Source organism: Micromesistius poutassou (assembly GCF_964030765.1).
Source record: "Micromesistius poutassou genome assembly, contig: SCAFFOLD_6024, whole genome shotgun sequence".
Taxonomy (NCBI): Eukaryota; Metazoa; Chordata; class Actinopteri; order Gadiformes; family Gadidae; genus Micromesistius; species Micromesistius poutassou.
The window spans coordinates 1-12,920 of NW_028178138.1; the positions used below are offsets into that span (position 1 = coordinate 1).

At 52.5% G+C, this 12,920-nt stretch overlaps 2 protein-coding genes and 1 non-coding gene across 3 annotated transcripts; all 3 read left to right on the top strand.

Annotated features, from left to right (window-relative positions):
* Nucleotides 1-696: 696 nt before the first annotated feature.
* On the top strand, nucleotides 697-7,592 carry LOC311374734 (uncharacterized protein; the record flags this gene model as incomplete). Its single annotated transcript, XM_084490521.1, is given in 8 exon segments — nucleotides 697-795; nucleotides 885-1,080; nucleotides 1,586-2,065; nucleotides 2,067-2,905; nucleotides 3,574-4,204; nucleotides 4,206-4,479; nucleotides 4,988-5,188; nucleotides 6,426-7,592. Coding segments are annotated over 8 exon segments (2,965 nt in total), but the record flags the coding sequence as incomplete, so codon positions are not given.
* A 734-nt stretch (nucleotides 7,593-8,326) lies between these two features.
* Nucleotides 8,327-8,399, top strand: AC3HAE_044591 (transfer RNA phenylalanine (anticodon GAA)). Its single transcript has one exon. It is a non-coding gene; the product is annotated as a tRNA-Phe (tRNA).
* A 430-nt stretch (nucleotides 8,400-8,829) lies between these two features.
* On the top strand, nucleotides 8,830-12,752 carry LOC311374733 (major facilitator superfamily domain-containing protein 8-like). Its single transcript, XM_084490520.1, has 5 exons — nucleotides 8,830-9,216; nucleotides 9,530-9,612; nucleotides 10,426-10,469; nucleotides 11,725-11,965; nucleotides 12,529-12,752. The coding sequence occupies exons 1-5, from the start codon at nucleotides 9,158-9,160 to the stop codon at nucleotides 12,684-12,686; spliced, it is 585 nt and encodes a 194-aa protein (XP_084346646.1). The 5' UTR covers nucleotides 8,830-9,157; the 3' UTR covers nucleotides 12,687-12,752.
* The last annotated feature ends 168 nt before the right edge of the window (nucleotides 12,753-12,920 follow it).

The following is a 12,920-nucleotide window of genomic DNA, read 5'->3' on the forward strand; positions in this document are numbered from 1 at the left end:
ACACACACACACACACACACACACACACACACACACACACACACACACACACACACACACACACACACACACACACACACACACACACACACACACACACGGGGGGGGGGGGGGGGGGGGGGGGGGGGGTCTCTTTCCTTCCTATGTTTTTTCCCCTCAGTTTAAAAATACAACAAATTAAAAAAAAACAGGTTTAGTGTCAAGCCCTCACACTCACACTCAGACATTGATATCAAGTCAGAGTAAACGTGGAGGAAACCCCGAGATCAGACTTAAACCCTTGTCAATCCATCTTGCAGCCTTGTATTGTGTTCCATATCGGCTGGTTCTAAAAACGGAGCGGCGCCTTGTTTGGCTTGGGCCATCAATCCATCAAGCGTTTCCTGTCCTCCCGCTCGCGTGGAGAACAGTGGCGGGGCCCCGCGCACTGCGAACCTCTGCTCCAATGCCGGATCTGCCAATCAAAGCCTTGGCCCTTTCTGTCACTCCTGAGTCGGCCCCTAATAATCCCACGGCCCCCGGGGGCCCGAGTCGGGGCTGTCGAGTGCGTCCATGCAAGTGATGCAATGCAGCAAGCTACTGTGGAGCATTAACGTGTGTGTGTGTGTGTGTGTGTGTGTGTGTGTGTGTGTGTGTGTGTGTGTGTGTGTGTGTGTGTGTGTGTGTGTGTGTGTGTGTGTGTGTGTGTGTGTGTGTGTGTGCACTCGCAGGGGACGGCCAATACCCCGAGGGCGCAGAGGACCGCCTCCCACCGCCGGGCAGCCCCTACTACCTGGCCGACCCGTCCCAGCTATGGTAAGCTAAGCTACGGCTAGCCCAACCAGAGGTACGCGCTCTGCCGTCACACGTTTTACTGAGGTGTGTGTGTGTGTGTGTGTCGGCAGCGTGCCCGAGCTGGGCGAGGACGGGTCCAGCGGCGTGCGCGGCCCTGTGCTCTTCCACCCGCCGCCCAACTGCCGCATCCGCGAGGTGCACTGCGGGAGCCAGGTGCGGCTGGTCGTCATAGCGATCCGGGACATCGCCAAGGGCGAGGAGATCACGGTGGACTACAGCCTCACGGACTGGGGGGAGAACGCCATGGTGGGTGTTGCTCTCTTTTGAACGCTCTTTATTTAAATGTTCCCGTTGCTTTATTAGGAGTCGCCCCTTGAGATGAACCCCGTCTCGTTCTCCCGTAACAACAAATAACAACACGTTAGGAACATATTTCTGAATAACAAAAAAAAAACACAAAAAAAAAACCTAAACAACACACACACACACGTACGCACGCACACACACTTGCATGATTAAAGCTTCACATCAATCTTGCATACGATTTCTATAGGGAAGAGGTGAATACATGGGGAAGTGAAGGTATCAGACGAAATGTAGACATTTGAAGTACAGCTGTTCCTATAGTAAGAAGAAAGAGCATTTTTATGTATTTTAAGTATAGAGCTGAACCAGATCTAATGTTGACAGGTACATTATTCCAATCGGACGGAGAACATTGAACATCAATGCTTTATTAGCTGAACACTCTATTTGATGTTATGCGTGTCTCACCCGGCGCCGTTTCTGTTTTGAATCCACCATCCAACAGGAGGAAGAGGCGGGCCCCCACCCGCTCTCCCTCTCCGTCTCGGACTACCTCACCCCCTCCTGGTCGCTCTCCCCCTCCTCCTCCCCCCTCACGCACTCTGAGCCCAGCGACTCGGACCGCGAGGAGGACGAGGAGGAGGAGGAGGAAGAGGACGACGACGACGACGACGACGACGAGGACATGGAGGAGATGCGGGGCCGCATGCTCCGGCGCCGCAAGAAGCGCAAGATGGCGGCCGCCGGCGTCAACGCCAAGAAGAAGGGCTCCGCCCCGCCCCCGGCCCCACCGGCGGCGCCGGCGGCCACCTCCTCCCGGGGGCCCGGCCGCCCTTGCTCGTCGTTCGCGCGGCCCTCGGCGGCGGCGGCGGCCGCGCAACACTCCCGCTCCCAGTCGCAAGCGCAGCAGCCGCCGCCACCGCCGCCGGTGAGCGCCATGGCCCCGCCCACCACCAACATCAACAACAACATCAACATCAACATCGGGGGGGGCGTCGGGCGTGGCGGCGGCGGCCACGGTGAGCCGGCGGCAGCACTGCCCGTACTGCGGGCGCCACTACCGCTCGCTGGCGCGCCACCTGGAGAAGCACCACGCCGGGCAGCCCGAGGTGCGCGCCGCCATGGAGCTTGCGCACCTGCACGCGCACGCGGCCAACGGCAACGGGGGCTCGCACGCGCACGCGCGGGCCTCCTCCTCCTCCTCCACGCCGGCCCCGCCCTCCGCGGCCGCCACGCACTCCTTCGCCGTCCCGCAGCCCTCCTCCTCCAACCCCACCCCGCCCCCGCTCTTCTCCTCCTCCTCCTCCTCCTCCTCCTCCAGGGAGCGGGAGCGGGAGAGGGAGTCGCCCGCCACGCGCTCGGCCGGCCCCGCCGTCTCCTTCTCGCTCTCCCTGTCCCCGCCGTCCCTGGTCCCGCCCCCCGCCGCCGCCGCCGCCAGCAGCAGGAAGGGCGCCGGGCCGACGGCGCCGGCCGCAAAGCGGGGCGCGGGCGCCAGTCAGGCCGCGTCCCGGGTCAAGAGCCCCTCGCCGCCGCCGCCGCCGCCCCCGCCACAGGTGGCCCCGCCCCCGCCGGCCTCCTCCTCGTCCTCCTCCTCCCCGCCGCCCGCCCCCCGGAGGGGCCAGAGGATGAAGAGGGAGAAGCAGGAGGAGCAGCAACAGCAGCAGCAGAAGGTGGAGAAGGAGGAGCTGGCGCCCCCGCCCACCCCCGAGCCCCACGTGGACCAGGAGGAGGAGCTGGAGCTGAGCGCCGACGGGGGGGAGGAGGAGGAGGAGGAGGAGGAGGAGGAGGAGGCGCCGCCAGAGGAGACCAACGGAGAGCTGCTCAGGTGTGTGTGTGTGTGTGTGTGTGTGTGTGTGTGTGTGTGTGTGTGTGTGTGTGTGTGTGTGTGTGTGTGTGTGTGTGTGTGTGTGTGTGTGTGTGTGTGTGTGTGTGTGTGTGTGTGTGTGTCGCCGGTGTTCAACGACGGTGGCTTGCGGTGCAGTGGTGGCGTCTGTCGCCTAGCAACCAAGCATGTTGTGGGTGGAAAACGTGCGGAACACGCGCGGCAAGGGCGAGATATCTTAATTTGTAACGGCGACTTGATATTGCCATTAGCAAGGAGACCCTGCTTAGACGATAGGGACACCTTGACATAACTACGTCAGTGTGAGTTATTGCTATGCGCTGGCCATCTCTCAAAACGACCAAATTAAATTATATTCAAGCGATGGAGAGCGCCTTTTCCAACCTCATATTGATTTCTCCTTTGATGACCTTACTTTTGCTGCAATATTAGAGCAGCCAAATATAGAAGCAAAGCCAATCACTCTTTTTTTCGTCAACAGTTCAGAATGTGTCCTCACTTCCAATGCTAGCTGTCACTCTTGCCACGTCGTCACAGTCCCCAAACATCCGTCTTGGTTTGTAGTGCGTGAGACGCCGTGGTCGCTGTAACAGTCACATCACGAGTGCTAACCACTGGGTGTCCCCCCCCCCCCCCCCGTCTCCCCACAGCACCCACAGACAACACATCTCCCCGCTGCTGTCCTCGCTGTCCTGCCTGGTGCTGTACCTGCGCCGGCAGCAGCACGCCTCCTTCCTGTCCCTCACGCGCTCGCCGCACTCGGCCGAGGCGTGGCGCCTGCTCTGCCACTCCAGCCTCTCGCTGCTCATCCTGTACAACCGCCACCGCGAGTGCGAGGTGGCCAAGCTCTCCCTGCAGGACTACCGCAACCGCACCCTGCCGCCGCCCCCGCCGCCCTCCGCCCCGGCCGGCGGCGGCGGCCCCGCCCCGGCCACGCCCACCGGCACGGAGGCGCTCCTCTCGCCCTTCGAGCGCCACGTGCTCTGCCACCTGCCGCGGGCGGGCGTGGTGGGCAAGCGGGGCCGCATGCAGCCCCTCATCCTGCCGCCGCACAGCGAGTCTTGCCTGGAGCTGCTGCTGCAGACCAGCCCCAACGTAGGCGTGGACCCGGGCAGCCCCTACGTGTTCTCGCGGCCGTACCACTCGCCGGCCACGCCGCTGCGTGGCACCGACCTCCTGCGGAACCTGGCGCGGGCCAGCGGCGCCAAGAACCCCGGGGCGCTCACGGGCACGCGGGTGCGGCGGCAGGTGGCCATCCTGAGCCAGCTGCTGCTGGCTGGAGGAGGGAGGCGAGGGCCCCGTCGGCGCCACGGCCCCCGGCGCGGCCGCGGCCGCCACTGGGGGTGGCCCCGCCGCCGCCGCTGCCGGGGCCGGCCGGGCCACCCAGCGGCTGGAGGAGTTCCTGGAGCGGGAGTACCACGTGACGCAGAACTGCGCCACCATTGTGCGCGACCCGGCGCTGATGGGGCAGGTGGGGCGGGTGGTGCTGTACGGCGAGCGCGAGGGCGTGCTGTTCCGCGGGATGAGCCTGCAGCACATCTGCCTGGAGCTGGACGGTGAGGCCCTGATGTGGGGGACCACCGTCATCACCATCACCATCACACACCACCACCACCATCACCACCACCACCACCATCATCATCACCACCACCATCACCATCACACACCACCACCACCATCACCACCACCACCACCATCATCATCACCACCACCACCACCCATGTGTTTACGTTTTTATCAGAGGTTTTAGATAATGGGATGTTTAACCACATGAGTATTCCTGCTGGGACCAAACTGAGTCAAACTGGGACAGAATAGTCCAACTGGGTTGGACTATTCTGTCCCAGTTTAACTCTGGTCTAACTGGGAGGACTACTCTATCCCAGTAGAGTACAGACTACTCTGTCCCAGTTTGACTAGGGCCTAACTGGGACCAGTCCCAGTCCCAGTTAGACCCGAGTTAAACTGGGACAGTTAGACCGGGAGAGACAGTTAACTGGGAGGACTACTCTGTCCCAGTTTGACCCAGTTTGTCTAACTGGGTTTCGTTTCCCCCCCCCGCAGTGATGTCCGGTAACTCTGGCGACTCGTTTTCGGACGACTCTGACGCGGAGGCGGAGAAGGAGGAGGTGAAGGTGGAGGTGGCGGTGGCCAAGAAGAAGGGCCCGGGCCGACCGCCCCGGAAGAAGAGGGGCCCCGTCCCCACCCCCGTCAACACCATGCTTCCTGTCGCCCATAAAAGGAGATGCGTCCAGCCCAAATCCGGTAGGTGGAGGACCGTCACTATTTGTCTGGCGATGGCATCAGTTTGATTTGAGTCTGTCAGATACGCTGAAATCTGATGAATCTATTCTATAACTTTATAACTAAAATGTATAACTATAATTCTATAACTAAAATGAAGCTTCAGTACATTGGGCGATTTTGTTTAGGAATGGTCTCAAAATTGCAAACATGTTGAAATACGGGAAGAGTCAAAATGACAGAACCAAATACTAATTGGCTACATCATTTTGCAATGCAAAATAATATATTTGACAAACTGGCTTTTTTATTTATATTTGTATCACTGCCATGTAACGTTCCTAATTATCTCTCCGGAGCAGTTGCACGTCGCATAGGCTACTACAACATAAAAACAGGGAAAGCGAGGAAAATGAACAGTGTTGTTTCATTCCATTGAGTCATCACTACCTCAGCTTGGCTCATCAAGTATAATGACCTATGCTGCTCTCGGAGCTACAAACGTGGGTACTACACACCGGGGAAAACCACTAGATCGTGTGCTGCCAGAGCTTTGTCTCCTTGACCCGGTCACACTTCACATTCAGTGATTAGCCTTTTGTGTATCGGCAAAGGAGGTCGTTGATCTCACTGCTCTCATTAGCTTATAGAGCGTTTGTTTGCTTTCAAGTCTCCAGTGAGACTCCAGTCTTCAGTCCTACGTGCTGAGGCACCAGAATCTCGGGTCCGCAGCTCTGATGGGCGATGCGTGTAGTATAGGGCTGCAATATATATTGTTTTCGTATCTAAATCGCGACATGCGCATGTGCGATATTCGTATTGCTGGACGTGCGATATTGAAATCAAAATATGTCTATTTTACTATTTTATTTTTATAAATAACCTCGTACTGTTCTCATTTTCCATGACTAATCCACAAGAGAAGTCTGTCTGATATAACATAGTTTACTCAGATTTGGGGGTTCTTGGATATACAGTGTGTTGCTATAGGGAGTGACATGCAGGCTCTGCATGCACAGCGAACCACCAATCACTGATCATGTTGATCAGTTTATGACCAGACCACCAAAGCATCATTCATCGTCATTCCTACGACAGCCTCCCGCTAGCCGTTGAACAAAACTTCAAAACGGGCCAGCAAAAAAACAAGTTTTAAATCCAAAGAGAACATCAACGACAATCACTTCTGTCTGACGCCTCCCCATTATCTGACTCCTCCCCTTTATCTGACTCCCCCCTCCCCCCCCCCCCCCTCCAGGGAAGCGCGGCGTGCTGAAGCGGCCGTGGTCGGAGGCGGAGCGCGTGGCGGTGGAGACCCACCTGAAGAGGAACATCGTGGAGCTGCGCGTGCCGGCCAAGGCGGACTGCGAGCGTTGCCTGGAGCTCTGCCCCCTGCTGGTCAGCAACCACAGAGACTGGCGCTCCATCAAGTTCTACGTCCACAACCGCATCCAGCTGCTGAAGAAGCAGGGCCGGCGGGAGAGCGGCGGGGGCGGGGTCTAGGGGAGGGACATGTACGTACGTACATTCGCACGCACGCACGCACACACACACTCACACACTCACACACTCGCACACTCGCGCACAGACCCGACACATGCTATGTTGTACAAAAAGCCACCAGCAATCACAAGGAGGTCTCCTTGGCAACGGTGGAGCATAGTCGTATTTGTATCTTTCTTTTGGAAAAAAAAAAAAAAAAGAGTTGAAAAGAGGTGAGAGACTTCGACGTGGATGAAGGGGGAGGGGCCGTCGAAGGGAGGCGGAGTCATCACCCCCTCGGGGCCCCGGAGGCTCCTCGCGGTCGATAAGGGAGTAGTGTAATAATACGATAATGAAAAGTACAAAGTTTAAGCGACGGAGACGGCAGTGGACGTCCTTGTTTTTCCTTTTTAAATATCTAGTGGACGTGACGTTTATATTCCGCGTGTCGTTTGAGGAACACGCCGGATGAACACTTTTAGGTTCAGCGACCGTGTCTACTGAAGGCTGATGACCAAACGTGAATGTGTAAAGTTATGACGACGACGACGATGAAGAATATGACGACGATGAAGAAACCCAAACGGTCGCGGACGAGTCCATACGAGTCCTGATTTCTGGTTGCCTGTTTGAATGGACTGGGACATCTATGAACTGTATAGTTTGTGTATTCAAGTGTATTCTTCAAATATCGGACCATGATGCACCTGTGTGGTTCAGTGGTTCAGTTTTATTTTTATTTTATTCGGCATACCTCTACCGCAATCATAGTGACGCTTGTGCTGTTTAAAGGCCACCTTCGAATACATTTCATATCAATTCAGTGGTGTTTTATTTTTTATTTGTATGTATACATGGTCTTATTCCACAATGTAAATAATTGTTTATCAATTAAACATATACAGTAGTGGATACTATGGTGGTATTGTGATATGGATATTGTAAATACTGTAAATACTACCTGTACTTATTAAAGTGTATGACATTTTGCAGTGTTTTCTTAAACGGGATTGTGGGCATGATGAATAAATACAAAATCAATTGTAATGAGTCCAACGATTAAATTGTTAAAATGCTGTGACTAACTATCCCAATGATGGAAAAAAGTATTTCTAGATCCCAGATTGGATCTCAGCGGTTGGTAAACAGATAGAATTGAACTTACAATTGAATTATAGAAAACCGTTCCGTATTTTTACAGACATCAGTTTAATATAGCTTTATTTTTTTAGTAATAGGGTTAGGGTTAAAATAGATGCGGTTTGTTAGACTGCAGATTACTGCAATGTTCAAAGCGGGGCTATATGATAATAGACAAGGGTCAGGAGGGGGTTAGGTCATTCACTCATTCACTCACTCACTCGCACCCACCCTCGCAACACACATACTGTAGCTGCATCGGCCAACTACCATTACCCCACACACACCGTCACCCCACACACATCGCAACCACCACTACCCCACACACCGTCACCCCACACACATCACCACCACCACTACCCCACACACAAGTTCACCTGGAAATTAACCGTAATTTATTCAATATTTTGTGTTTTATACGTTCCATATTGGTAATATAATCTATTTCCATCACTGGAAGTTCCTAACAGATCTACCATTATACATCACCACATTATACAAAGTCTTAGTTCAACGCGAGTTTACGTTGTTTCATCTGCCGAAATAGCTCAGTTGGGAGAGCGTTAGACTGAAGATCTAAATGTCCCTGGTTCGATCCCGGGTTTCGGCAGCACAGTCGGCGACTGTCTTTTGGTCTTTACCAGCGTGAAAAAAATCTTCTAAAAATAACATCAACTAATTCATCTTTATTCCCTTGTCAGTCTTTCCCATTGTATATTTATTTTTTATTTTCTAATAAATATATATTTTTAATTTAAAATGTATTTTCATTTCTAGAAGTCACTACAATTGAATTGTATGCTTTGAAAAAAAAAATACGCCCCACTCTAATTCACCTTAGTGACCGTATCGGATAAATTATCTCATCGCAAAGCAGAATAAAAAAGACATAACGTTATTCATAAGTGAGCGAACTTGTTTTACCTGTACTTCTGGATTTGTCCGCCAGAGGGCGTCCTCACAAACCCTCCATCCACCAACCACACAGAACCAGAGTGACGTGAGCGGAAGTGTTTATAAATACAGCTGATTGCCTTTCACGTGAGGAGGACTTCTTGAAGCCCCGCTTGTATCTGTGTTCTTCAGTGATACGGTCATTGATGTCTTCTGCACTTCGTAAATAACGGGGATTTGAACAGCGTTTCTACACTAAGGAGGATCATGTTCCATCTCGCCTCGCTTAGGGACGATCGGACGCGGGCATTGTGAACCACGTCTGAGTGAACCCGATCTGAAGTCATCGGATGTGGAGGAATGATCCCACTCTGCAACCTCTCTGTGACGACATGAAGACGGAGAAATAGACATTTCTACAGACATAGACACTGGGTTCCTTCTGAAGGAACCACATAATCTTGTTTTGCAGCCATGTCTCAATTGGTGGAGTCTGATGAAAGCACTCCGCTGCTCAGAGACGATGCGAGCAGGTAGGTTCAGAGTTCACTACAGCAGCGATAACCTATGACCTATTAAATCACAGTGCAGTGCACTGCCTGTCCGTCCGCCAGTGTTCAACCGCTGGCCTTAACATGTCAACACTCAGTGACTTAACATGTCACTCAGATTGTGAGAGTTGGGTCAGATCTGTAGATGTGTCTGTCTTCTACAAGCGTGCGTGTATAGTGTACGACAAGCAATTATGTTTGTCGTACACTATAAAAACGCACGTCGTGTTGACTGTTAGTATCACAGTGCAGCTGTTGCATTGATTTGTTCTGTTGTTGTGCTGTCCGTGTGCAGTGACGACTGCCAAGATGCAGATTACAAGAGCAGGTGGAGGTCGATCAGGATCATGTATTTCACCATGTTTCTCAGCAGTGTGGGTGAGTGATGGTACCTCCCGTGTCTCTCAAAACAACCCGAATGTCCTCTAGATTTCACAGTGGTTCTCCACCGGTCCAGTCTCAGGTCCCACGTTTCATTATTCAATAAGTCACTAAGTCACAACCCAAAAATAAACAAAACATTTACCAATAACAGAAAGATATAAATAACAGAATAACAGAAAGCTGAAACAATAGTTTTAATGAATAGTAGTATGGGTAATGGTAACTATGAAATAGTAAGGCATTGAGACATGAATCAACATTAAAACATACATTTTTAGCCGTGAACTTTTTTCTGAAGATTAAGGTTTGGCATATGCTCTGCGACCCACTTAAAATACCCTCTTAAGGGTATCTCACACACGGGGGGCGGGGGCGGGGTCTAGGGGAGGGACATGTACGTACATTCGCACGCACGCACACACACACTCACAGACTCGCACTCGCGCACAGACCCGACACATGCTATGTTGTACAAAAAGCCACCAGCAATCACAAGAAGGTCTCCTTGGCAACGGTGGAGCATAGTCGTATTTGTATCTTCCTTTTGGAAAAAAAAAAAAAAAGTTGAAAAGAGGTGAGAGACTTCGACGTGGATGAAGGGGGCGGGGCCGTCGAAGGGGGCGGAGTCATCACATATACAAATGATAACACACACACACACAGACCTTATGTGGCCTCACCTTCTCGGCAGATCTGTAAAAATGTATGTCAAAAATAATTGTTGCACGATATCAAAGACTGCCAGCTCGGTCTTGGGTCTGCATGTGTGTGTTGACAGTGCTGTTGTGTCTCGCCTCCTGTTCTCAGGGTTCACCATCGTCATAACCTCCATCTGGCCCTACTTGCAGAAGGTAAGTGAGGGTGCGAACGATGCACTGGTGCACTGATGCAAAGACTCTACAGTCTTTGCATGAGTATTTTTCACCGTTTATTTTAATCGTCCCCCTTTGACACCTCACTGACCCGACTTCTGCTTTCACATGGACTCGGAGATGCTCTGGCCTTTCTCTCTGCAGTCAGAGGAGGGACTTGCATGAAGAAAAGAAAAATGTTGACTTTAAAGTTACGCATTTGACATGTATTTTCATGAACACCCTGTTGTGGTCGGTCTGGATGCCTCGGATCTGGTTCTCTGCGATTTTGAATCGGGTTAGTCAGGATATGTCTTCCTAAACTGCGGTCGTGTAGGCTGGAGTTATATAGAGACCGCCAGAACATCAGTACCTGATGCAGTAGCGGCACTTTCAATTCCTGTTGCCAAAGACAAAACTGTGCACAAAACTGCCAAAAGAATGGCCCCACCCGACCCTACCAATGCTTTTATTGTTCAATAACTTCATAACCGAGATGTGCTTTGACTCCTTCAAACATGAACCCTGGGTCTGGCACTGGGAAGGACATTCACTTGAGAAAATGTATTGGACAAAATTGGTCCAATAAATTTTACAAAACGTCTTGAGGTAAAACATTTTTCAACGCGCTGTTATTTTACAATAGACAAGCTCCCTGAAAAACACACAGGAATCAAAGAGGTAGTGCATAACTCCTTATCAACGCAGAAGCCTGGAGAAATCCCACTGGTAGGTACACACACAGTAGGTTGAGTAGCTGGGGTGGGCAGCCCAGTTTTGGGAGTGCCTTGGGTGCTGATGAAAGGCTCCCTAAAAGTCCAACGTCCAACCATTCTTATGTAATCATATTATTCATTGATGCCAGTACATGCCACTGACGGTAGTGAACCAGACACTGAAATGATATCCGGCTTCCCATTTTTGAAATGTGCTTACGTCCTATTCCTCTCTGCCCTATTTATGTTTTATGTTGGCTTTAGCTTTCATCTGCTAAACTACATTGCACTTTCTATAATGCATTAATTTTTTTAAATTACTTTGCCTTTATTATCTTTCACTTATCTATTTTATTTTATTTTATCATTTCATTTCATTGTACGACGACGTGTCGTCGAGTCTGCGCCTTGTGTATGAAAAGTTCCATATACATAAAGTTGTCCTTGTCCTTGCCTATCTCCCCGTCCGTCTGTCTCCCCCCCCTCCCCCACCCCCCACCCCCCCTCACCCTCCCCCCCCCCCCCCCACGGCCATGCAGATCGACGGCGCCGCCGACGCCAGCTTCCTGGGCTGGGTGGTGGCGGCCTACAGCCTGGGGCAGATGGTGGCCTCGCCCCTGTTCGGCCTCTGGTCCAATCACAGGCCGCGCCGCGAGCCCCTGGCGTGCTCGCTGCTGGTCAACGTGGCGGCCAACGTGTACTACGCCCTGGTGGCCCTGCCGCCCGCCGGGAACCGCTGGCACATGCTGGCCGCCCGCACCCTGGTGGGCTTCGGCGCTGGTGAGCCACGCCGCACGCACGCCGCACATACGCACACACACCCTCAAACACACTTGCAGACACACACTGGCACACTGGCGCTCGCTCACTCATTCACTTATTCACTTATTCACTCACTCACTCACTCACTCACTCACTCGCACCCACCCTCGCAACACACATAGCTGCATCGGCCAACTACCATTACCCCACACACACCGTCACCACACACACATCACCACCACCACCACCACCACCACCACCCCACACACACCGTCACCCCACACACACCACCCACGCACCACCGCCACCCACCACCCATCACCACCAACTAACTGTATTGTATTTCAATACTGTCTCTCAGGGTCAGATCAACTCTCACGTTGCGTACATGTCGTCCGGGGCGCTTAACGGAGGCCGACTCCATCTCTGCGTCTTCTAAACAACACTCGGGTCTCTCTGTGTTTCTCAACCTATATTTGACCAAGATAACGGGGTCTCACACGTTTGCTATACCATCAGGGGGGGGGGGTTCTGACCACGTCCTGTATACAGGAGTGTGGCTGATGATGTCTTCATGACAGGTAACGTTGCCGTGGTGAGGTCGTTCGTCGCCGGGGCGACGTCGCTGAAGGAGCGGACCAACGCCATGGCCAACATGAGTGCCTGTCAGGCTCTGGGCTTCATCCTGGGCCCAGGTACACACCGCCACGTATCACTCATCTTAAAGTATGCTACTTGATCCAGTCTGTCGCTGCAGTCCGTGCCGTCCCTAGAAGCAGGGATCCCTCTTCACGGGGGTTTTTGATTTGTAGCGTTTTATTCCTTGCTCTTTAGGCAAGGCAACTTTATTTATATAGCACTTTTCACACACAAGGCAGACTCCAAGTGCTTCACATATAAACATTGTCATACAATAAAAGAAAAAAAGATGAGTAAAAAAAAAGTAAAATAGATAGAAAATAAAGGCAAAGTT

Coding starts and splice junctions, on each gene's coding strand:
- LOC311374733 (XM_084490520.1), top strand. CDS start 9,158: ATGTCTCAATTGGTGGAGTCTGATGAAAGCACTCCGCTGCTCAGAGAC. Junction 10,470..11,724: donor TCTGGCCCTACTTGCAGAAG/GTAAGTGAGGGT, acceptor ACGGCCATGCAG/ATCGACGGCGCCGCCGACGC. Junction 11,966..12,528: donor CCTGGTGGGCTTCGGCGCTG/GTGAGCCACGCC, acceptor TCTTCATGACAG/GTAACGTTGCCGTGGTGAGG.